This window comes from Magnolia sinica, chromosome 5 (genome assembly GCF_029962835.1).
Source record: "Magnolia sinica isolate HGM2019 chromosome 5, MsV1, whole genome shotgun sequence".
NCBI lineage: Eukaryota > Viridiplantae > Streptophyta > Magnoliopsida > Magnoliales > Magnoliaceae > Magnolia > Magnolia sinica.
In genome coordinates, this window is record NC_080577.1 from 42,548,921 (window position 1) to 42,575,217 (window position 26,297).

Below are 26,297 nucleotides of genomic sequence, written 5' to 3' on the forward strand. Positions count from 1 at the left end.
ACTGGGTTTAGTAGATATCCATAACTTCGTTGCCGAAAGAGGCTTGATCTTGTAGTCGCAATCCATTAGCATGCAACAAGCTTTCAACCAAATCCGAATTTGAGAGAGAAGGGCCCCTTGTCTTGTGACTGCTAGGACGGACCATGGAAACATAGCTCGCGATTCTTCCACCATCCCCGGATCAACACATACCTCCCCTCCCAACTTTGTTGGGTTCCTCCAAAACCTCTTGCCATGTACAGCCCCTTGCAATACCTCCTCTACTACCCTGCTTCCTTCCAGTTTGGAATGGCCATCAACTTTCCCTATGAGGGCGTCCTTCAATGACTAGTCATACTCCCCTCCCGCCACCTCAACATCCCAAGCCTCTCCTCTTGATGCTTTCCCCTCTCCTTCCCCATGGACTACCTTACCAGAAATCATCCCCATAGGTATAGTAGCCTTCCTTTTCACCCTTAACTTTCGCCTCCCTGCTCACCTTATCAGGACCGAATCTAGCCTTTTGTACCCACAACTTGTTCCCTCCAAAGCTCACACCATCGAGCATTTCAATCGCACTAGCCAACTCATCGTGCTTCATCCGAATGAACGTGAATCCACGAGGGACCCCAAAATTTCTGGATCGAGGAATGACCACCTCTGTAACCTCCCCTACCTTCCTAAAAGCTCTGGAGAAATTCACTGGAAGCCATCCCGCCGAAAAGCCCATCACGAACAATGTAGAATATTCTTGTAAGTATATTGAATCCCCCCTTCGGAGATTACCCAATGTACGAAATTCCTGTAAGTATATTGAATCCCCCCTTCGAAGATTACTACTCCCCCCCCCCCCTATACATTCCCCTCCTTCCGATATCATTGGAGCCACTCTCGACCACCCATTTTCCCTTTGCTTTCCTCGAGATTTGAGATTCGACATCGTCATCATTTACACGCACTGAGTTTTCCCCTCTCACGGCTCCTCCCCCAAAGCCTCGACAACTTATTGAACTGGTACTCCATTCCTTGGAACGCCCTCTTCTTTCATTCTTACCTAGGTGAGTTGCGGAAGCAAGTGGAGGGGATGTATAAGGGAGCTTGCAAGTTCGGTCAGGTTTTCGATGCTAGTTAATGGTTCCCCAAAGGATTCTTTCATAACTCAAGAGGCATTAGGCAAGGAGACCTCTCTCTCTCTCTCTCTCTCTCTCTCTCTCTCTCTAATAATTGGGGAAGCTGTGAGTAGGATGTTGGATCACAATCAGGAACTTGGTCTTTATAGGGGTTTCAATGTCAGGAACTTCTCCAACCTCACATCTTCAATTTGCTGATGACACGATTTTGTTTTATGATGCTAAACCTAGTAAGGTGGACAAGCTAAAGACGGTTATCGGATGCTTTGAGGCGGTATCAGGTCTAAAAATTAATATTGTAAAAAGCAAGATGGTAGGCATTCGGTTAACCAAAATTGAGACTAAGCAATTCGCCTCACTATATCGAAAAGTTGGCTATCCATTTATGGGATAGAGTGGTGAAAATATTTGACAGAAAATTGGCTAGGTGGAAGGGCCAATACCTATCTCTTGGCAGTAGACTCGCTCTCATCAAAGCAGCTCTCTCAAATCTTCCAAATTACTTCATGTCACTATTAAAGTGTCTGATGATTGTGTTGGATCGGTTAGAAAAAACAAGGGCACTTCTTGTGGCAAGGGTTGGTGAAGAAGAAAAGTTCCATCTCGTTATTGAGGAGAGGTGTGTAGACCTATCGAAGGGGGTGCTAGCATTAGAGATCTAAAATCGATGAACATAGCCCTCTTAGGGATGGCTACGAAGATTCAAAGTAGAGGAGGAAGCGTTATGGAGGAAGGTCATGACTCATGATGAACATGTATGAATGCTAAGATGGAGGATGGTGTGCTAGAAAATCCTCCATGTATAACGCTTCGTCTATTTGGAAAAGTGCCTTTTTGTTCAAGCAAAGTTTGTGGAAAACATCAGTTTCTCTCTTGGTAATGATGAGAAAATTTGATTTCGGAAATATGTTTGGTTAGGAGATTGCCCCTTGAAGGTGGAGTTACCACAGATGGTCGGTTTATCTGTCAAGGTGGCGTGATGCCTTTCTCATATTAGGGGTCATGTCATTTGGTCTCCTCCTTAACAATGAGATAGAAGAGTGTGTAGCATTGCTAAATCATATTCAATTTTGCTACCTTTTTCTTTTTCTTTTTTTTTTCTTTTTTTTTTTGGGGGGTGGGGGGGGGGTGACTAATATGGGGTAAGGATAAATTGGATTGGGTTTATCATCAGTTTCGTCATCCTATTTTATGAATCCTTAAAGGGGAAAGAGATGGGGAAGACTAGGTACATATGGTATTATGGGCCCGCCCCGCCCAGTCGTGGCGTTTGGTTGGTTGGTGACCAAGGAAAAAGTCCTAATGATAGACAATCTTTAGAAGCCATCTATGGTGATCCCGAATGTTTGTATCATGCACATGACAAAGGTGGAGTAGATGAATCGTCTTTTTATTCATTGCCCTTTCACTTTCAGCGTGTGGAACGGAATCCTTAAAAGCTTTAATATAGATTGGGTCATGCCAAGTATCGGTATCGCTGCTAGTTTTGCTGACCGAGGATATGAAAATAATATCAATACAACCATCCCATCTATCCATCCAACAATCTCATTTATCGACCCAACCATCTAACCTTCCATCCAAACATCCATCAATATTTCATAATATCGACAACACAATATTTCATTGAGAAATCATCAACAACTGGAAAGGAAACAAAAGATTGTGGTCTAGATATCATGTTGCGATAACGATAACATCATAATATTATCAATATTATCGTCGATATATTGAACACTACATGCAACCATGCACCCATAAAAAAATTGAAATGGGAACAAATTTTAATAAGCAGATTTTTGGCGATATCTATACATTGGTGATATCATCGAAATAACACCGATACACCGGTGATACAAGCGACACCTGGAATTTACACAGTAAAAATATTTGGCAATATCCGTACAACTAGAATTTACAGAATCGAAAATATTGACGATACATTCGCGATATCGATACATTGGTCATACTTAGCTATAAATCATCGATACCTGGAATTTCTGATACTACTAATGTTATCAGTATCACCGAACTAGAGATAAAGATAATATCGGGGATATTTCAATAATATCAGGGATACTTCAAACAATGGGTCATGCCAAGGTTGGTGGGTGATCTTCTTTCATGATTTTTTATTTTTTTTCAGAGGCAGATTAGAGGCCTTTGTAGGCTTGCGTATTGGCAGGCTTGTGGGATATTTGGGCAGGGAGAAATGGAAGATGCTTCCAAAATGAGAACTGTGCAAGGGAAATGGTTCTTGGCAGGGATTTTTTGTTTATTGTTCAATGGCCCTCTTGTATAGATGGGTTGAAAGATTGTTCTTTGCTTTCTTAGGTTGTTTTTTGCTTTTGTTTTGGCTTGTAGTTTGGTGAGCTATCTCACTCCTGGGGGGGGGGGGGGTAGTATACACGCATACACTTGGCAACTCTCAATTGTAGCTATTTATAAGTAAGAAAATCCAAGGCACTAAAAGATAATAACAATAAGATTCCAGAAAGTGGAGTGCCTAGTTACATAGGTATCAGCAAGGGAATTAGCAGAAACCTATTTACAGTATAAACATGGGCGTAGGTTTAAAAAGTCTACCTGAACTACCAACACAGTTAGAGGCAATGGAGAGGAGGACGTTGACGCTCCATGTGCAAAAGCTTGAGCCATTCTCTGGAACTCGACTGTTACTAGTTCGTTGTCGACCCTGGATGAGCAAACCTGCAACATGGAGAAGGGAAGAAAAGGTAGGACTCGCAATAAACTTGAATATCAGACCTATTTGTGACAGAATGTGAAACTCAACCAGACTCAATGAGGAACAAAGTGTTTTTTTTTTTTTTTTTTTTTTTTTGGTGGGGGTGGGGGTGGGGGTGGAGTCCCATATTTGAGTAGGGCTGAAACTCGGCATCGGGTAAACCCTAATCTGAGTTTTGGTTGGGTTGCCAAGGTCCTCGGATTGGCCTTAGGTCGGAAAAGGCCAATCCAATTTGACTTCGGGCTGGGTTTGGATGAAGCAAATTCAGATGGGTTGGGAATAATCACATGTAGTTGGATCAGGTCAGGTTGAGTCGAGTATAGAGGAAATCAGGTTGGGCACCTCGGGTTAGAGTTTGGGTTAGGTTGAGTTGGATTGCAGGTTGGGTCCAGTTGAGGTCAGGTCAGGCTCAGGTTGACCACCAACCCGCCCAAGTTCCACCCCTAATTTTGAATACTTGATCTTGTACTTCTAGACCCAAAACAAACAGAGCTACCCAATTCAGTTGGCATATTCTAGACAGAAACAGAGTGGAGTCAAACCCAAGGAGTTTTCTGAATACTCAATCCAGTAGTTAAATGTTTTCTTTTAATGAATGTGTAGTTGTTAAATGTGGTTTGAGAACCGGTTCGAAGAAGAGTAATTTAATTCCAGCTAAGATATAAATTGCAAGAAACTCTTAGGAGTAAGTCTAATAGAGATGGACCTGAACGATAAGCATGACCTCTGCAATACAGGCTTCAACATTTTCAACCTGATCACCCTCACACGGACTCCTTCCTTCTCTCACCTGATATTAAAAACTTCATCAACATTACCTCCATCGTGTTGTGATGTAATAAATAAAATGATGGAAGTTAGCACTCTCCCATACAAGCCACAGTACAATACAGAATTGACACCAGGGGCCCAGGCAGCTTACCGTTAATTGACGCCAAAAGCCAGTATTATCAATTCTATTCCATATTGGCAGAGTTGAAGACTGTAGAAACTCTTGAAAGATCAGAGCATATTTGCAGCAAATTTTAGAAACATTCAGGCAGTCAACAGGTTCCTCAACTGCTGTTATGCCCTCCCTGAAATACCAAGTTAAAAGAAATTTTCTTCTGAAATTTGCATGTTTGTTTGCAATTAGGAATACATATTGGCAGACAAACTGACCTGAAATTTCCCAGCATATACCCGACAGTTCGTTTACCCTGTAGAGAATAGCCTACTGAAAATTCACACTTGTTTCGATAACCATCTACCAGAGGGGATTCTAGAATGCCCTCTAGTTTGCATGGAAGACCACCTGCAAGTTTAAACAAAAAATAGTTATTGCAGCTTCTTCTTCTTTTTACTAGAGGGGTATTATTGCATCATGCTTTGAGCTATGTATCAAGGAAGCTCCATATCAATTGCTTTGTAAAACGGACATCAGGTATAGGAAGAAACATGAGTGATGGTCCAAAAAGTATCATGTGTAGACTCTGAAGCGCTATGTGAAGTGGGAGTGGAACCTAAGTAGAATGCTTGCGCAGTTACCATCCACATCTCAATCTCAATGTGTTAAATTCCATTAAGGAGATGTTCCTTGCTGTGGGAGATTTTATTGGTTAGATGGAGTTGAACAAACCCTCTTTCTGTATAGAAGATATTCATATGAAACCCGGAGACGGCCCTGTAAGGAAGGGAATTTTGATTGGAGTTGAAGGACCTGAGGGTGAAACATAGGACTTAAATGGAGGTGGTGAGAATGAATGTGAAGGCTTTCTCACTTAACCGGAGACAACCTTGGTATTTTTTGGCAAAATTAGGTTCGTAAAGCTGAACCCAACTGGTTGGAAAAATGTATTATTGAATCAATAATCTTAGTTTATATGCCAAAGCAAATATATTTAAATAACTGAAGATACATTGTATGCAAATACTGCTAAATTACAAGAACGCAACATACACAAATCTTTCCCAATTAAGTGTGTCAAAAAAAGTTTGGTGCGTCTAGCTCTGGCACTAGACCACATTTTCTTAAAGAATGGCCCCATTGTTACATAGGTTGTAAGAAGCAAAAAAAGGAGAGAGGGTTCATAGAGCAGCATTTGAAGGAAGAAAATAAGCTACTTGAGGACAAAAGTGCTGCAAGATTCTTCAAGCTATATCCCAATCTCAAAGTGTGTCATCATTTAAACAACATAAGTCTCTACGAAAACGAGAAGTCTAGAGGATTAATAGGAAACAAGAAAATTACCAATCTCCCTTGACTTATGAATCCACTCTGGAAGCGGAACAGCATCTGGACAAGCCTTACGTGCATTTCGAGTCTACAAGGAAGAGCCCCAATAGTTAAATTGAATCTGAGTAATTTACTGGTGCAAATAAGTTAGCAAGTCCCAAAATGACACAAGGGAGGAAAGACAGCCCACTAAGAGCTAGACATCCCATTTGAAACAGATGGATCTTGGGTTTAAATAGTTAGCACAATTTAACATCAAAATGGGTGTTAGGAGAATAAAATGGAGGGGGCTTACACTTGTTCCTTAAAATATGCGTAAAAGGGTGATAGGTTAGGAGTTAATTGCAGAAGTTCAAAACAAAGAGAATAGTATATATATGACAAATCAAGGGCTAGGATTGAAATTGATGGTGGAGATTTCTTATGAGAACTTGGCCCTTCCTATATAAACTAGATAGTTGGGCTTTTACAACTTGGTCCTTCCTATATAAACTAGATAGTTGGGCTTGTAAAAGGCATCCCATGTACCCTTCTTTGGTCATATGAAGGTTTTGCCATAAAAAACCATGCCTGAGTTTCTCCAGCTTTGACCATCACTTTGTTCATTGCCCCTTTGTAAGGAAGATTTGGCAGACATTTTGGGTCGCTTCCAAGTCTTTTGGTCCTTCCCGCAATCGGTGGGTGAACTTCTAATTGCTTGGAATGGCGGTAGCATTGGAAAGGCGAGAAAAATGCTGTACAGAACAGCCTTGCTTACAGCTTGGTGGGCTGTTTGGGAGGAAAGAAATGTGAGGTGTTTCAGAAATGAACAGAAGACGATTGAGGGAATTTTCCAAAGGGTTAGATTGCTAGTGAACAAATGGGCTTCTTGTGTGCCAAAGCTTAAGGGATGTAATCATCTTTTTCTCAGGATGTAATGTAATAAGGTTGCCCCCTCGATGCCCCTGTTACTTTTTCTTTGTTTTCTTTTTGCTGTTTTGTTGCTGCTTGTTTTGCTTTGTTCTTAATAAAATACTCATTATCTCTCTCAGAGAGAGAGAGAGAGAGACTTTTTTATCTTTCCTTTGCCTTCGGGCAAGTTATCACTCTTTACTTTAGATTTGTTTTCGCATCTTGGTTTATCTTCTTTCTAGTAGTGTTTTCAGTAGCGTTGTAGCGTAGCATGTAGCGTACGCTACGCTATGTATGCAAGTAGTGCAACTCCCAGGTAGCGTAAGCTACAGGGTATGTAGTGTAAGCTACAATGCGCTACATGCACTGTAGCGTAGTGTGTAGCATAGATAGCGTAATCTATCTGAAATCTCATTTTTTTAAGTGTTTTTTCTATGTTAGTTTAATGCCTACTTTAAAATGGTGATGACTTATACCTATGACACATGGCACTACATTAAACTAATCCAGACCATCCGAATTGTGGTCCATATCATGAATAGATCACTTAAATTAATCTGAACCATCCAAATTGTGGTCTATTCAATATCATGAATTTGTGATGTTTCAATAAATAAATAAAAGAAGAAGTCACACTTAGAGAAGTCTAAAGGCAGAGAGAGAGAGAGAGAGAGAGAGAGAGAGAGAGAGATTTTGCATGGAAATAAGTGGTTGATGGTCCAGGTTCGTAGTCAAGAACTCATAGAAATTATGCATTTTTTATTATTTTAATTAAAAAATATTAAGGATTGTGTAGCTTACGATACGCGCTATAGAGGTCCAAACGCCACGCTATTTAAAACATTGCTTTCTACACAATACCTATTCCATGTACACTTTTTTTTTTTTTGAATTTCCATCAATACAACTATGACAATGGTTTGTGTACTAATGCAAACTCGTTATGTAATAGACTATTAGATAGTGATTGATTGTAATAAACCTATGTAATAATAGTCTATTACATTGCACATGTGGCTATTTTGTGATCTCATTTCCAGTCCCCAACCCAGATAGACGAGGAGGATTGCATCAGGTTGGCAGTCAATGTCAATCTTGTGCCAAAACTTTCATCATGAATCCAAACACTAGGAATAGGGTTCATGTAGCCAACCCCAATTAAATGGGATAAGGCTTAGATGATGATGACAATGTTTGTGTAATAAGTGATAACTCTTTGTATTGTGTTTTCTTCTTGAATTACCTTCTTTCCACCCCTTTTCTATTCCATATACCCAATTCCAACCCTTTTACAAACTGAAATCTAGAAAAGACACATTTTCGAAGCATTAAATAACGGCATCAAACAGATCTTCAACTACCTAAGAGTATCCAAATATGAAAACATGGAAAGCATAGATCTTACAAGCCTTTTAAGAGTTTGAACAAGCGAGTTCTTCTTGTGCTCCAGCTGATCATTGTAGGGCATATGGGCGAGGGGAGTGACTACATCACGAGCACTTCTCGTTTTTGTTGTTGAACCATCAACAGCATCACTATCTTTTTCCACAGTATCTTCATTCTCAATCATACTAGGAGTCACAGAAGGATCCTCACTGCCAGAAGGATTCTCCGTAGGTTGTGCAACTCTTTTATCAAGAGCAGTTGCCAAGTTGGATTTCTTCTCATATGATCTATGAATGACATTTGCAAGCTTTACACGTTTGTTGCCGATTGATTTCCCATCCAGAACCTATCATTGAAAGAAAATAAGATGTGAAAGCACATGCAAGTTCCCAAAGCGTTTATTATGTTGCAAAGAGTATAGACGGTACCTCGGTGGCATCTTTAATCCGTTCTTCATCTTCAAAGCCAACAAAACCTACTGCCATTCCCTTCTTCTTTTTAGCCGTTTTGTAGATAATCCCCTGCCAAATGAAATGATACTAGTCAAACCACATTTATGAATAACCCACCTCTTCTTAATGACTGAAGAAGTTAATAGGAATCACAAAGCAAGAGTGTCAAAAATGAGAACGAGTGGAATCAAAAATATTAATCATGAGAACTTTTGTGACTGGGATGTTAAGCAATCCAAACAATGCCATTGAACTGAAACCAATTGACCCAAATTAGCAATTGAATCAATGCTCGAAGATATGAACATTTTGACCCAAACAAAGTAATAAGACAACATTCTTTTTCTGTCACAATAAATTCAATACTTAAAGCTATCCAACCAATGACAGAGGAAAATAAAATACAACTTTTTCTAAGAATAACAGGGATGTTGATAATTGATGCTAAAGCAGTCCAACAAATGGAGCAAAGATAAAAGCAGGCAACCATATTCATTAACAACAATGGCATCGTTTTGAATAGGAACTTCAATATAAGGGGTTTAAGGCTCATCTGGATGTACTTCCCAAAAAGGGGTTTCCGAAAAGGGGGTTGCAACTTGCAAGCTTGTGTTTTCAGTCAAGTGGGTGTTTTCACTTTTCACACCTATTTTGTCGAGCGGGAGAAAAGACGGGGGTTCCTAAAGTATGTCCAAATGCACAACGGCTTGTGTTTCAATCGATTCAAGTGACATTCACACCCATTTTGGCAAGCGGGCGAAAAGACTGGGGTCCCTAAAGTGCATCCAAATGCACAACAGCAACTGCTGTTTGGATCAAAACAGCATTTAGGCCTCAAACACCATTTTGGACTGTGTCCAAATGGGCCCTTAACCAGATGATCAAAGCTAGATCCAGTAAACCTAAATATAGAAAACAGAAAAGCCCATTTCCTCAAAATTCACGGGGCTTCAGCAATTGGTTATTTTAGGTTTCCCAACGGGGAGCTTGACCAGATCATCAAAGCTACACCTAAATACAGAAAACAGTGAACCCCATGGCTCCAATAATTGGTTATTTTAGGTTTCCCAACCAACATTGCAAATAAAAAAGGCATTAAAGCCAAATTCATATATATCTATCCAACCAAAGATCTAATTCAAAGGCATTTGAACCCAAAACATAAATTGAAGGGAACGATTTCAATTCAGAGCAAGGTGTGCCATATTGGTTTCGATGGGCATATCGGTGCCCACCGAAACCACCATGCGTATCGGCCGTTACGGCCAATAATGTCCCCCATAATGGTCCATTTTTTTCCTTAAAAAATATCAGAAAATATGGGGAAAATCTCAAATATTTAGAAGATTCCAAATATGTATTCTTTTTTTTTTAAAACCATGTTATCTCGAGCTGTATGATGATTTCATGAACCTAATGGATTTAGGTTGACCCTAGATTTGCCCGAAATTCATGCAAGCTATTACACTCATCCTACTAATGCACATCCATAAGAATTTAACATCATTCTCCATAGAGTAACAAACTTATTTTATTGAAAAGTTGCAAGGCAAAAAGCCACAGCAACAAAGAATACAACGGAAACCAGCAACTTTACAGCCCCAACATCATTTTAGCCAAAATAACATCCACATGAGGATTAACAGAAGCCCACTCAAATAAATCACACCTAGACTTCCAAAAAACTTCTTCCCAAGGCCTCGTCTTGTTTTAAAAGCACCGATTGTTGTGTTCCCTCCAAATATTCCAAAAAACTACATGCATACAAACCCTCTCTCTATCCAATTGGATCCCATGCCACAACATGAGCATTTGGTCAACCGAGTGAGGCATCACCCAGGTAACTTCAAACATCCCGAATATGCAGTACCATATTTGGCATGTGAATGGACAATGCAAAAATAAGTGATCTATCAATTCTGCATCGTTAATACAAAGGAGACAAGTATTGGGAAGAATCATTGCCCTCTTTTGGAGGTTGTTGATGGAAAAAATTCGCTTTCTCGCAAACAGGTGAAAGATTTTACCTTAGAGGGGAGCCCCATGGAACCAGAAAGCATCGAAGCCTAGATTTTAGTGTATTTGCCAGAAGGGGATGCGCTCCAAACCAAGGAGTCCCTTGAAGACAGAGGAGGCATAATATTTTGGAGCCTCTCCAACAATATGATAAAATCCTCAACTTCTTCATCTGTTAAGTCCCTCCGACACAGAGAGCGCCAAGCTCCCCTCTACCCCGTCGGATGAAAAGCATGAAGCCACCAAAATATCTTTCATAGGGGATAATCTTGCTAGAGAAGGGGAATCCACCTCCAACAACCTGTCTCCACACTAGGAATCCTTCGAAAACCAAATATGGGATCCAATGCCTAGGGAAAAAGCCAAGCTAGATAGAACCAGCAAAGCCACCAACATGATGGTCTTCCAAATTCCTGAAGTGTGGTAATGAAAGGATTTCTTGACCTCCCAACCCCCTTCTTCTAGCCAAACTTTGAGGCGATGACTTCCCTCCAAAGCTTACCCTCTTCGGTCCCAAATCTCCTTTGCCATTTGCCAAGCAAAGCGACGTTCATGGATTCCAGATTTCTTATGCCCACGCTTCCTTCATGTAGAGGCTTACATAGCTCGTCCCACTTTAATAGGTAGGACTTGTGTTTATCTTCAGTGCCCTGCCATAAAAAAATCCCTACGCATCTTATCCAATCTATCCAAGACCGATGTTAGGCACTTGTAAAGGGACATGAAGTATATGGGAAGGTTGGAAAGAGCCACCTTAATGAGAGTGAAATGTCTCGCCAAAGATAGATGCCTCCCCTTTCAATTGGACAACTTCCATTGAAATCTTTCTATTACTTTGCTACATAAATGCTTCGAAGGTTTCCCTAGACACAACAGTAGCCCCAAATAAGTGGAAAGAAAGAAGCCAACTCCGCATCCAAACACATTTGCGAACCTAGCAACTTCCTCCTTAGATAATCCAATACCAAGCATCTCACTCTTCCCCACGTTAATCTTTAGACCCGAAATCTCTTCGCAGCAACCTAAAATTTTCCTTAGATTGTCTATCATGTCTACCTCCACACAACCTAGCAACTTATTCCTTAGATAATCCAATCCCCAGCATGTCACTCTTCCCCACATTAATCTTTAGACCCAAAACCTCTTCAGCCTGAAATTTTCCTTAGATTATCTATCATGTCTACCTTTGCATCACAAAACGATAATATGTTATCTGCAAACTGAAGATGGGAACCATGATAGACTTGATGCTCTCCCGCCTTAGGCAATGCCGAGATGGAGTCCATGGATATGCTTGCCCAATGCCCTTCTGGTAACGGTAATGGCTCCAACAAACCTCTCGAGCTCATCTTTTAGTGGTGCAGGTAGAACCTATTATCGACATAAAAACATCGCTTAGGGTCAGGAGGGACAAAAGAGAGATGCTTTCTATAATTCCCACCCCCCGAGGCCAAATCAGATGGGGTTGGGGTACAGAGCCGTAAGCACGGTGGGGGTGACAAAGGGCGTGCTCATACGGTTCATATAAGGGGTATGAGTAGAGACTTCATTTCCCCATCCCTTTCCTCGATAGATTCAATTTTCCAACTCGACATCCTCAAAATGGATGTTAGCGTGCTCGTCCCGAAGGATTTGTCTCACTTGAGTCAGAATGGTTCTATATTCCATCTAAAAATCTCACCAGCCTCCTGCAGAGGTCTACTTTTTTTCTTAAATAAAGGTAAATACCAGTCGTCGAAGTAGAGGGAGAGGGATACGATTGGATCAGTTGGCTCAGCTCTGAAAATTGACCAACAAGAATGTCTTCACAAACCTACAAAACTGCCCCTTAAGCTAATCAAGCTACTAATCACTCTGGTCACCCGAGTCCCGCTGAAGCGCTGACTATATTGAATCAGAGAATTCGGATGTTGTCTTATATAAACTCCTCCATAGTTCTTTGTGCCTATGGGGGAACCGACAGCTGACTCCCTAGCAAGGTGTTCCAAAACGGTAACGATGGCCATAATGGCCACCACGGTTACCGTTATGATACGGGTCGTTACGACCGTTACAGCCCTCGTATCGGCCGTTATAGCCGTTTTTTATTTTTTAAAAAAACTACTACAGGACCGTTATAAGGCCGTTACGGCCTGTTTTTTCTATAACGGTCATTTCGAACCCGTAGCGCGTAACGGTTATGACCGTTACTGTTACGTAACAGTCGTTACGTAACCGATTTTGAATACCTTGATCCCTAGGCTTCTTCGATCACTACTGAAGTTAAGCCAAAATGATATGGGAGTTGATTTATAGAATGAAAACATCAATCAACCATCTTTAGCCTGAAAGGCTTGTCATGGTGGCATCCCCTGTAGGGAGAAAAGTGGTTGTATGGAGCCACCATCATAGTATTGCAACGAGCTTTCCCCTTAGTGCTTGTATATTGACCGGTGCACCTCGTTGCAAGCGGGAAGGTAATTAGGGAGTTTCCATGTGCAAAGGCCCATCAGACCTTTGGACTTTCCTTCCCACTCCCAACAGAGGCGTGCAAAGGTTTCCTTAGGCTAGACGGAGATTGGCCCTCAAATGCAAAGGCAAAATGGAGCTTGACTGCAAGACTCATTCATCGAGTAGGAACGAAAGTCGGCCTTAGTGATCCGACGATGCCAAGTGGAAGGGCCAATTTTGGCCCCTACTCTTGAGCCATGAAAACCAGATATAAGCCCTGCCTCTTCACCTTTAGCTAGCACGGCGTTTAAAGCTTTCGCAAGCACAATAAACAAGAACGGAGATAAAGGGTCCCCTTGCCTTAGGCCCCAAGAGGATTGAAAAAGCCTTTTAGTGATCCATTAACCAGCACTACGATAGATGGTCTAGATTGTTTTGCATAAATTTGAAGAGTAGCAACCATTTTCTAAATGGTGCAAAACTTATATTGGAATGTGACACAAGTCATCCCCGCGTGGCACATGGTTAGCGAAACTTACCATGCCCCCCATACCTACGCTAGTTATGCTTGAGTTTTTAGTTCTAAGACTCCTCAATTAAGCAATCAAACCAATGTTACATAGCTCAATTGATCCAATCGCACCCCATCCCACACACATGTTCACAAGAAAAGACTTGGATGTGGAGCCACTAGATCATATGTGGCAGCAGTTTCATTTTTTCTAATTGATTCTAATTTCTTTTTTATGTTAGGAAATTTACAATTTCCTATTTTATAGGACTCTTTACTTTAGAAGTGTAGACAATGCTAGAGATATTTGATAGCAAGGATTTCTTAGTTTAGATCCTCTAGGTGATGCTGGAGATCTTTCAAAGAAAGAGACCTCATATGCCACTCCTTATAAATAAGGCTCCAACCATTCCTAACAATCCAGATAGATAGTGTTTTTTCCTTTGAGCAAAACTAGCTTTTGCAAGACTAGAGGGCGGTTGAGCTAGGTCACAGCATTGCTTCTTTTCTACTTCTTGTGTGTGATTGGAACATGCAATATGGTACCTTGAGTTTCTTTTTTGGTTTAGTTGCATCATAAAGGCCTCAACCTCAATTTCATAAAAATACAATACCAGAACTACATTATAATAGAGCACAGGAATTTAAATAATCAGGCCTGAAGCTATCCAGCTGGAAAATACCATTCAACCAAAATTAAAAGAAATCATTAAAAGAATCATTTTCCAGTAAATATGAAGATTTCCATTATCCAAGCAATCACCAAAGCCAACGTCATTCAACCCCAGATACAGACCAAAAAAAAAAAAAAAAAACATTTCGTAGGAAGGAGAGAGAGAGAGAGAGAGAGAGAGAGAGAGAGAGAGAGAGTCCCAACCAAGCAATGCTGCAGATCATAAAAGAAAAAATCACTAAAAAAATTCAACTCAAGAAGAAGGCCAAACCCACTCACCTGAGTATCAAGGAAGCTCTTCAAATTCTCTGAAGTCCATTTTAGCGGAAGATGGACAAGGCACCTGCTAAGAGCCGCATCCGATCGCTCTGCCCCGTCTGACGACACAGGAAGAACATCTTCCCTCGCTTCTGGAACGGCTTCAACCCTCTCGCTGCCGTTGGATTTCAGAAGCTTCTTTGCCCGTTCGGAAGTTGGGTCCCACGAGTTGTCGGCCCGAGGGCGCAGCTCTGCCTCGCTGTGGGCGAACCTACAGGCGTCGCCGTGGCTGCAAACTCCAGACTGGCGTCTGAAATACGAGCAGAGACTCGTCTTCCAAAGAGGATGCAAAGAGCTCTTCTTCTCTTCTCCACCTCCTGGGGTTTTCCTTTTGTTGGTGCCGATTGAATCTCCACCGTCCGTTGGTTGGGGATCCGACGGTTGGATCTCTTCATCCGCAGTAGCTGGCTCTTTTTTAACATCTTCTTCGCCTTCTTCTGCTTCCGGGTCTCGTTTTCCTTTCAGTGCGTCGACTGGAACGATACCGTCCGATGATTGGAGATTTGACGGTTGGATTTCTTTCTCTGTAAGGGTCGGGTTTTCGGTTGGAGAGAGAGGGTTTTCATCTGAGAGTGCCATAGCTGAGGGCTTTGGAGCGGTTTGTGAGCTTCTCCTTCCGTCTTCATGTATGTACGCTGAAAATAGATAAACCCTGGCGAAAACTACGAGCACGTGCTAGACATCAAATCCGCCAATCAGGATATCCACGTAGAGATTTCCTGCCTGGAACATCAGGCCTGTTTCGCTCGAATTCGGTCATCCGTGTTGTTGCCAAATGCGGTTCGATGCCAAATGTTTGTGACCCAAAGCGCCGCGGACCAAAGTTCATGACTGACTAGTCAGCCACCATCATAAAAGATTAGTGAAAATACTTTATTAATGTTTTAATACAGGAATACTAACAATTAGCTTTAAAAGAAAATACGGCAGTCTTTCGTTACTTGTATGAAATGGGGCTTCTAATCGTCACCTAACAAGAAGTCGGGCAAAGCGACACGGTCGTGTCTAGCATGGGGTGTTTGTCTGTTCATCGCTGGACGAGCATCAAGCTCTATGTAGAGAGCCAAATAAATGTTGCACAACATGTTGATTGAGAGACCAAACACGTGACGAGAAAGATGGTGGGGTGACTCTCTATTTGAAATCTTAGAGAAGGCCGGGTTTGTGATGAATGGTCATGATTTGACTATTAGTTCATTGCTTTAATTGAGAGATCTAGGCTTCATTGCAAAATGGCATACAGGCTTACTTAGCATGTAACCAGATAGCTTAATAATCTTTTGTTCAACACCGAGCAATCCTCTTAATGATCCAACCTTGTATTCATAAAGGTAGAGTGGAAGTATAAATAAGCTAATTGGTCAATGCAGGATAACAGCGGTAGAGAAGTTTGACCAAATTTAAATTAAAGGCATCCATGAGGGACGAGGGATAGACCGCGTTGCACTGTATGGAAGAGTTGTGTTGGATTAGCATAAGCATGAAGCTCTTCACTCTTAGCCTTATTTATATGCCTATGAGGGTCATGGCATACAATAATTTTATGAATCGTTTCTTTATTCTCGCTTTCATTTATTAGCCAATTAGCAAACATAGCCAATTACATTCCTGACCAGAATTGCTTTCCACGATCTTCACAGAATCAACTAACAATGTAGCTAGTTGTATCTTGCCATATGTAATAAAAACTAACCATACGATTATGCACACTACTCTTGGCCATTACATGAACTATAGCCTTTCATTCTTTGCTACATTTTGTATGTCAGTTGTTTGCTCTTATTTACGAGTGGTATGTCTTGTGGAAACAATCACCTTTGCTTTCCATGATCTTCCTTCTACATATCGTATTGGTTGCAAGGATTCTGTCATGATCTTCCATTTAATATTGTTGACGTATCAGCTTCCTGGCCATTTGACCTGGCGGTGTCATATCAGTTATAAATAGTATGATACCTGTGTGTGCGGCATAGATTAGGTGAGTCCAAGGTAACAGCTTAGCGGATGAGTCCTTAATTGTGGAGCCTAGCTCGATGTATGTGTTCTATATCCACACCATCCCTCTGTTTTACCAGCTCATTTTAGGATATGTTTTAAAAAACGAAGTAGATCCAAATCTCAAATAGGCCACACCACAAGGAAAAGTGGTCATTGACCACTAAAAATCATTTGTGGGCAACAAAAATTTTGGAATAACTTAATATTTGTGTTTTCCCTTCATGCAGATCTACTCCCTTCATCCATATTTATGTGACCTTATCAACGGCCTTCATGCAGATCTATTCCCTTCATCCAGATTTATGTGACCCTATCAATAGCTATTCCCTTCATCTAGATCTATGTGACCTTATCAACGGGTTGGATGGCAGATAAACATTACGATGAACTTTGGGAAGTTTTTAATGGTAGGGGTTCAATGACCATTGTTTCTTGTCATGTGAGATTTGCATCTGCCTCACTTTGGGAAGTTTTTAATGGTAGGTGTTCAATGACCATTGTTTCTTGTCGTGTGATCCACTTGAGATTTGTATCTGCCTCACTTTTTTTAACCATGCTCCAAAATGAGGAGGCAAAATAATGACCAGTGTGGATATACCATAGATATATGGAAGGGGCTCCCTCGCTGAGGGACTCACCCGCTAAGCCATTATTAAGACTCACCTAATTCACACCCACGTATGTCTAAATGAAATGGACGCAGATTAATGAGGTAGATTCAACTCTCTAGTGGACCACACTATAAGAAAATAATGGTGGTTGAATACACACCATTAAAAACTTTCTAATTCCCACCATAATGTTTATTTGCCATCCAACTTGGTGATAAGGTCACGTAGACCTAGGTGAAAGGCACTACAAGAAAACAGTGCAAAGCCGACGCTAGAGGGGATCCTTTACCAGCGCTAACTAAAACAAAGCACTGGTACCGCCCCGACTCTCTCTTTCTCTGCCCCCAATTTCCTCTTTGTTTCCCCCCTCTCGCTCTCCATCTTCCTTGTTTGGTAGCGTGGATTGCCATCGAGTTCACCATCAATCTCCTTCGTGTCCATGACCCTGCCTCTCCTATCGTCTGTGCAGACACCGCTACCTCTCTCTCTCGCCTACCTAGATGTCGCTCTCTCTCTCTCTCTCTCTCTCTCTCTCTCTCTCTCTCTCTCTCTATATGCAAGAGTGTTAAGGTTTCACATTCATGAAATGGCGTGGATGCTCCCACAGGTGCCAATCAACACTATATAATAGATCGTGGACTTCCATCAGGTGAGGCCTAGCATGTGCATGCTTGGGACTTGCAGGCTGTTCTAGTGTTAATGTGGTGATGTTATTTGGGTGATTATGTTTGATTGGATATCCCATTAGGTCCTAGATCTAATGGGATCTAATCAGGGGGACCATCGATCTTGCTCGACGGGTGTTTAATAGAATGCCTGTGAAGATTTTAATCTTGTGGAATGGCTAGTTGTGATTCTCTTCAATTCATGATTCTCTTCTTCTATATTTTTTTAGACATATTTAGTTGGTAGTAAGTATGCCATTGGTCGAGAGACTGTTGTTGTTAATCCTTGTTCACTAACCAAGCAAGAGCCATGTTTGATTGCATTTTATGTACATTATAGCTGCCAAGTGGCTGGCCATGTGTGTGTGTGTGACTAGTTTCAAGTACATTGCAGGCAGTAGGACAGAGACATGCCTATGATAACTTGATGAATGTAGATGGCATGGGCTGGGGCTGTAATCAAAGAAAGAAAATTGTTGGTGTTCTAAGCTGCTAAGATTTAGCAAATAGAATTAGATTTCAAAATATGTCCAGTTGTGGCACTTAATGCGAGATCTGGTTGGCAATGCAAGGCCTTTATATGTGTGGCGTCCTAAAAATAAGGCTGGACACCCCACCAAATATAGGCCCCATCAACAATGTTAGGTTACCAATATTAGCCACGTTGTTTTTTTTTTTTTTTTCTTTCAACTGCACTACTGTACTTAGGATGGCCATTCCAAATTTAGCTTGTTAGTCCTTTCAGATTATTAATATAGTATTTTTTTCTAAGGCTGACATTAGCACACCAAGCCCATAACCAGCTTGGTGGTAGTAGCCTTCCAACAATAGGTTGGGTTAAAATTGGCACAACTTAAACCATTTAGGTAGTTTGCAGTAGCCTTAAAAATTACTAAAATAATAGTATTGTAGGCAATTTTATACAACCGTATGGACTATATAGGTTGTACAGTTATATATGTTATGAAATGGTGTCAATTCTCCACTTTATAATGCCCACATCAATTTCAATCTTGTTGAGAAAAAAAGATAGCTAAGCTTTATAGTCTGTTAAAAAATGTACTTGGACAATCTATGATAACCAGACATTTCATTTCAACAAAGATGCAGGATCCAAGACCACTATTGTATTCACATGTTGCATTACAACATGAAACACCCTGGCCATTATCATCTGCACATTGTAGATATTGATGAAAACTATAGTTCCGACAATGACCAGAGATGTATCTGTTTTATCAATGATAGGAAAGATTGAAAGAAACAAAAACACACACAAACACAAAGCTCTGCCATATCTAGCTCAATTGTGCTAAAGGGAGCACCATGGGAAGTCAATCACTCGTTAAGGAAACGAACTCAAAATTGAAAAACTTTGCCTGTAACACCCCATACCTCTGATACTCGGGTGTTACCTTTTAAACCCACAATTATTAAAAACTTGAGACTAGTCGACATAATGACTTAACTTAACACACCCAGGGCAGGATTTCCCAAGCAGCATTGAGACCATCCGCCACGACTCTAAAGACTTAGCTTACACTCCACACCAATCAAAGAGGTAAACACGATCGACTAAATTAAGCCAGATTAATTTTTAAGACCACTTGTGTTGGAATATTCCAAGAACTCAATCCACGAAGGTCAGCAGATAACTAACAGGGTATCTTTGAGTTGTAGACGCGTATTTAACCATTGAAAACAAGTATAAAACTTTGTTGACTATCAGATCACGTCATTCAGGCCAAATTCAGCCCTGAAAGGCATGATACAGCCCACCTGGGCCTTGGCCTCGTCCCAAGTCGGGCTGGAACCCTTATGTCTAGTCCCCAAAACGATCGAGCGGGGCAGATCAAACACCAGAGTCACGGTGGGTCCCCAAGACTGGGTGCACGTACACCCAAACAATAATGCACGAAGTGCACTGGACCATGGGTGAGCGGTCAATTGATTGTTGACCGACCCATTTGCAAATATGAAAAAAATTACCTCTTGCCATTTTTAGGATCTGAAACTGATGGATTTCAAGTCCCTAAGTGAGCCACCCCAGCCATTTTCTGGGCAATCCGGACCGTCCATTTTTTCGGTGGGGCCCACCCCAACAAAACCGTATAAGGTGGTGGCCCTCCGAAAACAAATGAAGGAAATTAGTAACTGACCGTTTGTTTTATCATGGATAAACGGGATCCGATCGGACCATTTGCGTAATAGGGCGAGCAGCGTCAGTTTACCTACAGGGTTCCCGACATGCAGACGCCAGCCTGGGAGAGCGCTCTCTCTCAAGCTAAAAATAGCCAAACCGGGAGGAATTAAAAGCCACATTTATCCGTTTTGAGAAAAACAGAGGCCGCCACCGACGGCCACTGCCTAGGGTTTTGCAGAGTCTATCCCAGCCGCTGGACCCCTCCTCTCCTTGCCTATAAATGAGGAGGTTCAGCCCTCCCAGACTCCACACAGAAGAGAGGAGAGAAAGGAAGGAAGCAATGAGAGAAAAGAGAGAGAAAACAGAGGGAGGGTGTGGCGTTTTTGGTGAGCTTGGAGCGCACTGCCCCAACTCAGTCTGAGAAAATCGGACTGAGCCAAGTCAGTGCGGGACCATAGCGGCACCGCCTGAGTGAGAGAGAGAAAGAAAAGAGAGGAAGAAGAAGAAGAAGGTGGGTGTGCGCGTGACAGCCCGAGCTCGGGTCAGACCCGACTGAAACAGGTAGAACTTTCTCTCCACTTTTAGGACTCTAAAATAAACCCGAACTAAGGCCCCATCACACCTCACCCACACATGTTCATGACTGAAGAACACCCATCGGCAGGGGCCGTACATGGAGCCAAAAACAGGCTCTATTTTGGAAAGGAAGGTGACCTGCATCGGAGCACTGTTTCAAGGCCAAACCGGCCTGAGTATGGCCCTGTTCTGGGGCCAAGCAATAACGTGTAAATGGCCCCAGATAGTTGTTGAAACTGGGTTCCAGGACAGCCTACAAATCAGGCCCTGTCGAGCTGCTGCACGCCTCAAAATCGGGCTGAAAACGGCTCGAGAGTCAGGGCGAAAACGTCCCTGCTCAGATCATCCTTGGGCTGAGGGTAACGCTTGTCGCTATGCTACCACTAGGCGCCAATGCGGGTCAAAAAACTGCTCGGAAGAGTGCCCCATTTGAGCCAAAAATGGGGGCCGGAAAGTGACCTTCAAAACATCTGCAACAGATGTTGTTTCACGTCAGCCAGCACGTTACAATATGCAGGTGGGCTGCATATGGGCTTCACCAAAATGCAGGTGGGCCCTGCACAAATGCAAGTGGGCCTCACCCAAAACTAGTGAGCTACCTTAATTTTGGGCCCTGCACAAGTACAGGTGGGCCGCACCCTGTGTCAACAGGTGGACCTCACCCTACCACGATTGGTGGGCCATGTATGTGGCCCCACCTTGGTGACGTGGATCATCCAGGCCGTCCATCAAAAGACATCAGGCCTGGACGTTTTCAAAAAAAAAGGGAAAGGGAGAAAACTATATACATGTGTATGTATATAAAGTACATGCATGGGAAGTTTTTAAATAATATCACAATATATCTATGTGTGAATCTAACTGGTGGGTCCCACACGTGTGGAGCCACCTCTGGTAAATGCACTGCGTCAATACGGCATGGCGTATTTGTATTGCATCCTAGACCGTCCATCAGCGAACATCACATCTAAGCCGTCCAATGGACGGCTAGCTCTGGACGGTTGCTGTATGTACTAACAAAAAATAAAATAATAATATAATGTATTATGTAACATAAAGCACCTCTGAATTCATGCATCCCTCCCACGCACGTGGTATGGATGGACTTCATGCAGACTTTCCATCAGGGGACGTCCAGTCCCTGGACGTTTTTAATACGTGTGTGTGTATATTCAGGTCACGGAAGTTTTGGGATCAATATGATAATTAACTATTTTCCCTGGTCCAGATCCTTGTGACCTTATGAGCGGCTTAGATGGAAAATAAAACATCATGATGGGCCCTGTGGGGTTCAACAGTAGAGATCATTTTGCCATCGTTATTTGTAACACTGTCTAGGTGGTCCTTCAACTTGATCTGTCCCCTTGAAGAGTGCTCCAGATTGTAAGTGCTATGGTTTTATGCTCCTTTGGTTGTCAAATTTTGTGGTGCCAAAACATCAACCTATGTTTTGTATAGCTCATTGGTATATATGATCAAGACATTGCATCACCTCTCTAAACACTTTGCTTCAAGTCAAGAATGAAGAATTACTTTAAACCATTTCAAGAAATGCAAGTACAAGCTACAACGAAAGAAGTGATCTTATTCAAAGACTCAAGTTAGTGTACAACGCAAGATGAAGTGTAATTCAAGCTCTAAAAGATCTCAAGCTCAATGTTACTTCAAGTAGAGAGATCTCAAGCTTCACAATCTTCAAAGGTCAACTATCATCTGAGTAAATGAAGTCTCAATGTTCATACCTCACTTTCAAGGTATGATTGATCTTAGATTGACCTTATGGTAGGTCATTTTGTATACATAATTCAAATTAAATTACTTTACATGTATTTGGATTGTTCTAAGACTAGTCCTGAACTCTGTTCGACTAGTCCTAGCTCTGGCTCGACCAGTCCAAGAAATTCCTAGACCAATCCCAGGTTGTTACAATTTTTCAGAATTTTTTGGTTGAGATACGACCAGTCCTAGAGACTGCTCGACTGGTCGTAGGAACAGTAACGACTCGTTCCAGGACCAGTTGTGCACCTTCGACTTAAACTCTAGTGACTAAATCTGGTGCCTCACGACCAGTCGTAGGATGCTCACGACCAGTCGTGGACACCCTACGACCAGTCGTGAAATGGTTTTATTCGATCGCGCTTAAAATTTTAAAAATCTGTTCGGTCTACGACCAGTCGTAGTGTCCTCAGGACTAGTCATAGATGCAATTTCTACAACTATAAATGGAACACGAATTTCAGAATTTCATATCAAATTTCAAGTAAAATTAAGGTATCACTCTGAGATAAGTTTGTGTTTATTTTTAAGCTACATTGTGCATATCTAATATTCTCTTTTGTTAGCTTTATTAATTTAATTTTGTTTCTATATTCCAATCTGAATTGAAAAGAGGAATTGTTATATTCCTTCTTCTTGGAATCAAAATCAAATATAGCTAGCCCAATTGGTTTAATTTAAAATCAATTAGGACCTAGAACTATTTCTAAGTGAGTATTAGACATTAAACTTCCACATTCGAACTTCTACTCCGATTGGTTCTTCCGGGCTGCTACAAAAGGAGAAATCCAGGTATTTTACTGTATTATAAATTTCCTTCATTTGGTTTTTGTTTGAAATTAAGCCAGAAAAATCTCAATCTATTTGTTATCTGAGGAGAGCTAGAAAAACTCAGAAGTGGGGTTTTTGAATTATGTAAGCCCATTGAAAGATACAATTGTAAATGTTTTAGGTGAACCTGTGAAACCTATTTTCATAGTGAACGCTGATATCCCCTGTGTGAGGATATTAGGAGTGGAGTAACAATCTGTGTGGTTGTTGTTTAACAGTTGGTGAACACACAGGCGAACCACTATAATTCTTTGTGTATTATGGTTTGAATGTTTGCTTGATATCTATATCATTTATTATTCAAAATTATGGGATGTATGTGTGGATGTGAATGTTGTAATATTTACATTTCAAGCACTATGAGGAATGTTGTAATAGTTTAGATTTCAATTCTTGCTATTTCGTTTCTGTTCCTTTACAGTTTTAACTTTTATTTCTCTAATTGTTCTAGTAAGGTTGTCCTACCATAAACCCTTGGTTTTTATAGTGAAAGGTTGTCCTTAGAACAACTAAATTTTGTGATTGCTTTACATTCTGTATTGTGAATTATTATCTTTCCTTTTCTTGGCTATCTTATTGTTTTATTACACTGTTATTATTTTAAATTTGGCATAGTCCTATTCACCCCCCTTTAGGACATATAGTCAGGCCTTTTCAAGTGGTATCAGAGCCTAATAGCTCATTCTAATTCTTTATATTTGGATTTATTTCCTGAGTTAATCAATCTAAGCTATTGATAAGATGTCAAATTTTGATAGCCTGTCAGTCACTAGGCCTCCACCATTTGATGGCTCTAATTATGCCTATTGAAAATCTAGGATGAAGATTTTCTTTAAATCCATGGATAAGAGCGTGTGGCAAGTCACAATGATTGAATGGAACCCCCTACCATTGAAGTAACTGGTATCGATGGTTTAAAATCAATAAAAGTTTCACCATATTTCACTTGGACCACAGTTCAGAAAAGTGAGAGTAGGGTCAATGCAAAAGTACTAAATGCAATCACTTGCGCACTATCACCAGATGAATTTAAAAGAATTATATCCTGTGATACTGTAAAGCAAGCTTGGGATATTTTAGAAATGACATACGAGGGTACTTCAATTGTCAAGAAATCTAAAGTCCAACTCCTCACAACCAAATTTGAGAAAATTCATATGGAAGAAAATGAAATGTTTATGGACTTTTATACAAGATTAAATGACATTGTAAACTCTATGTGGGGTCTTCGCGATAAAATCCCAGAAAGTAAAGTATGTGTAAAAATACTACACTCACTTCCTGAAGATTCAATTCTAAGGTAACCGCGATCTAGGAACTTCGTGATACGGACAATATGAGGGTAGAAGAACTAGTTGGTTCTTTACAAACCTATGAGTTAAACTTTAAAGCTCCTAAAGGTAAATTTATCGCTCTTAAATCTTCTAAATGTATATTTCTCAAGAAAATTCTGATTTAGAAAATTCTGAAGACGATTTGACTCTTTTAGCAAAAAAGTTTTATAAGATTTTTAAAAGTAAAAAGAGGATTGACTTTCAAAAATCAAATGATAAGAAAAGATCTAAAACCAAAACTTGGAAATCATTAAAAGACAGTCAATGTTACAACTGTCAAGAATATGGGCATTTAGGAAACAAGTGTCCTAAAAAGGACAAACCCAAAAAGAAAAGTATGTTGGCTACTTAGGATGAACCTTCTGATTCTAAAGCCTCTTCTGAATTAGAAGATTCTGAAACTGAGTCGGACAATGAAGTTAAAGCCCTTATGACTCTAGCCAAATTCACTTTTTTCAGATAACGATGATTCAACAAGTGAAGAAAATCTGAACAGTGATTATGAAAATGAAGAAGATCGTCAAGATGATTACAATGCCCTATACAAGGAAAGTTGTAAAATTGCCGTAAAACTAAAACTTCAAAAAGAAAAGTTTTTAAAACTTAAAGAAAATTTTGAATCACTTGTTTTAGAAAAATCCTACATTTCAAATTGTTTTAAAAAATCAAAATGTGATTTAGAGTTCAAAACTTCCCTGATTGAAAACCTAAAATCTGAAAATGAAAAACTTAAACTTGAAGTCTCTTCACTTTTGAGTTTAAAGGATACATGGAGATATGCCCAAGGTGATCCAAAGTTAGAAAAACTTTTGTCTGGATCAAGAAAATGTGGCAGCCGATTTAGTTTGAGATACGATAAAAGTGTTCCTCCTAAATAGAAGAATACTTTTCCTAAGTTTGTGAAAGGAGAATCTTCAAACTCAAAATGAAATAGTTCAAATCAAAAGTTTTCTAAAAATTTTAAAACTTTTCAATCTTTCAAACCTAAAAGTAATTATATCAACTATAAAAATCAGAATCAAAACCCTTTAGCTGAAAAGATAGTTGATTTACTTAAGGAGCTCTTAAAATCTAACTCAGTGGGTCATTCCTACAATAATTACAAATACAAGAAGACCAACTATACTCCTAAACTCAAAGCAGTTATGAAATGAGTTCTTAAGGTTACTTGCTTGGTTGCTCACACGGCTTTCAAAGCTTCAAGCTATTCAAAGTGGTACTTAGACAGTTGATGTTCAAGGTATATGACTAGTGATAAAGGTCTATTCACCGATCTCAAAAACATAGCTATTGGTTCAGTCACATTCGGTGATGGCAACAATTGCATGATTATTGGCCAAGGTATGGTTCAACTTTCTAACCTCCCCTTATTTGAGAATATTTTGTACGTTGAAGGGTTAAAAACATAACTTGTTAAGCATTTCTCAAATATGTGATAAAAATCATAGTGCTAAATTTTCTAACCCAGGGTATGAAATTTTAAACAAAAATGGTTCAGTAATATAAACTGGGCATAGAATGTTTGAAAACTGCTCATCGTAAGTGATTCTAGCTCATTTAATCAATTGTGTTACATAGTCCATACCGATGAGACTGAATTATGGCATAAACGCCTT

General features: G+C 40.5%; 1 protein-coding gene and 2 long non-coding RNA genes across 5 annotated transcripts in view; 1 reads left to right on the forward strand and 2 right to left on the reverse strand.

Moving 5' to 3' along the window:
- Window positions 1-15,512, reverse strand: part of LOC131245974 (zinc finger CCCH domain-containing protein 24) — a 42,619-nt gene extending 27,107 nt beyond the window's left edge. For all 3 annotated transcript variants that reach the window (XM_058245816.1, XM_058245817.1, XM_058245815.1), the window contains exons 1-8: window positions 14,709-15,512; window positions 8,776-8,868; window positions 8,367-8,693; window positions 6,086-6,158; window positions 5,017-5,149; window positions 4,778-4,931; window positions 4,562-4,645; window positions 3,696-3,818 (exon numbers count right to left, since the gene is read on the reverse strand). In XM_058245816.1, the coding sequence (XP_058101799.1) occupies window positions 3,696-3,818; window positions 4,562-4,645; window positions 4,778-4,931; window positions 5,017-5,149; window positions 6,086-6,158; window positions 8,367-8,693; window positions 8,776-8,868; window positions 14,709-15,326 (1,605 nt within the window). In that variant the 5' untranslated portion in view covers window positions 15,327-15,512. The remainder of the gene's footprint in view (window positions 1-3,695; window positions 3,819-4,561; window positions 4,646-4,777; window positions 4,932-5,016; window positions 5,150-6,085; window positions 6,159-8,366; window positions 8,694-8,775; window positions 8,869-14,708) is intronic.
- Window positions 15,513-17,864: 2,352 nt separating this feature from the next.
- The window catches only part of LOC131245975 (uncharacterized), a 45,459-nt gene continuing 37,026 nt past the window's right edge, over window positions 17,865-26,297 (forward strand). The window contains exon 1 of the long non-coding RNA XR_009171054.1: window positions 17,865-18,005. This is a non-coding gene — a long non-coding RNA (uncharacterized LOC131245975). The remainder of the gene's footprint in view (window positions 18,006-26,297) is intronic.
- Window positions 19,095-26,297, reverse strand: part of LOC131245979 (uncharacterized) — a 41,728-nt gene continuing 34,525 nt past the window's right edge. The window contains exon 2 of the long non-coding RNA XR_009171060.1: window positions 19,095-19,394. This is a non-coding gene — a long non-coding RNA (uncharacterized LOC131245979). The remainder of the gene's footprint in view (window positions 19,395-26,297) is intronic.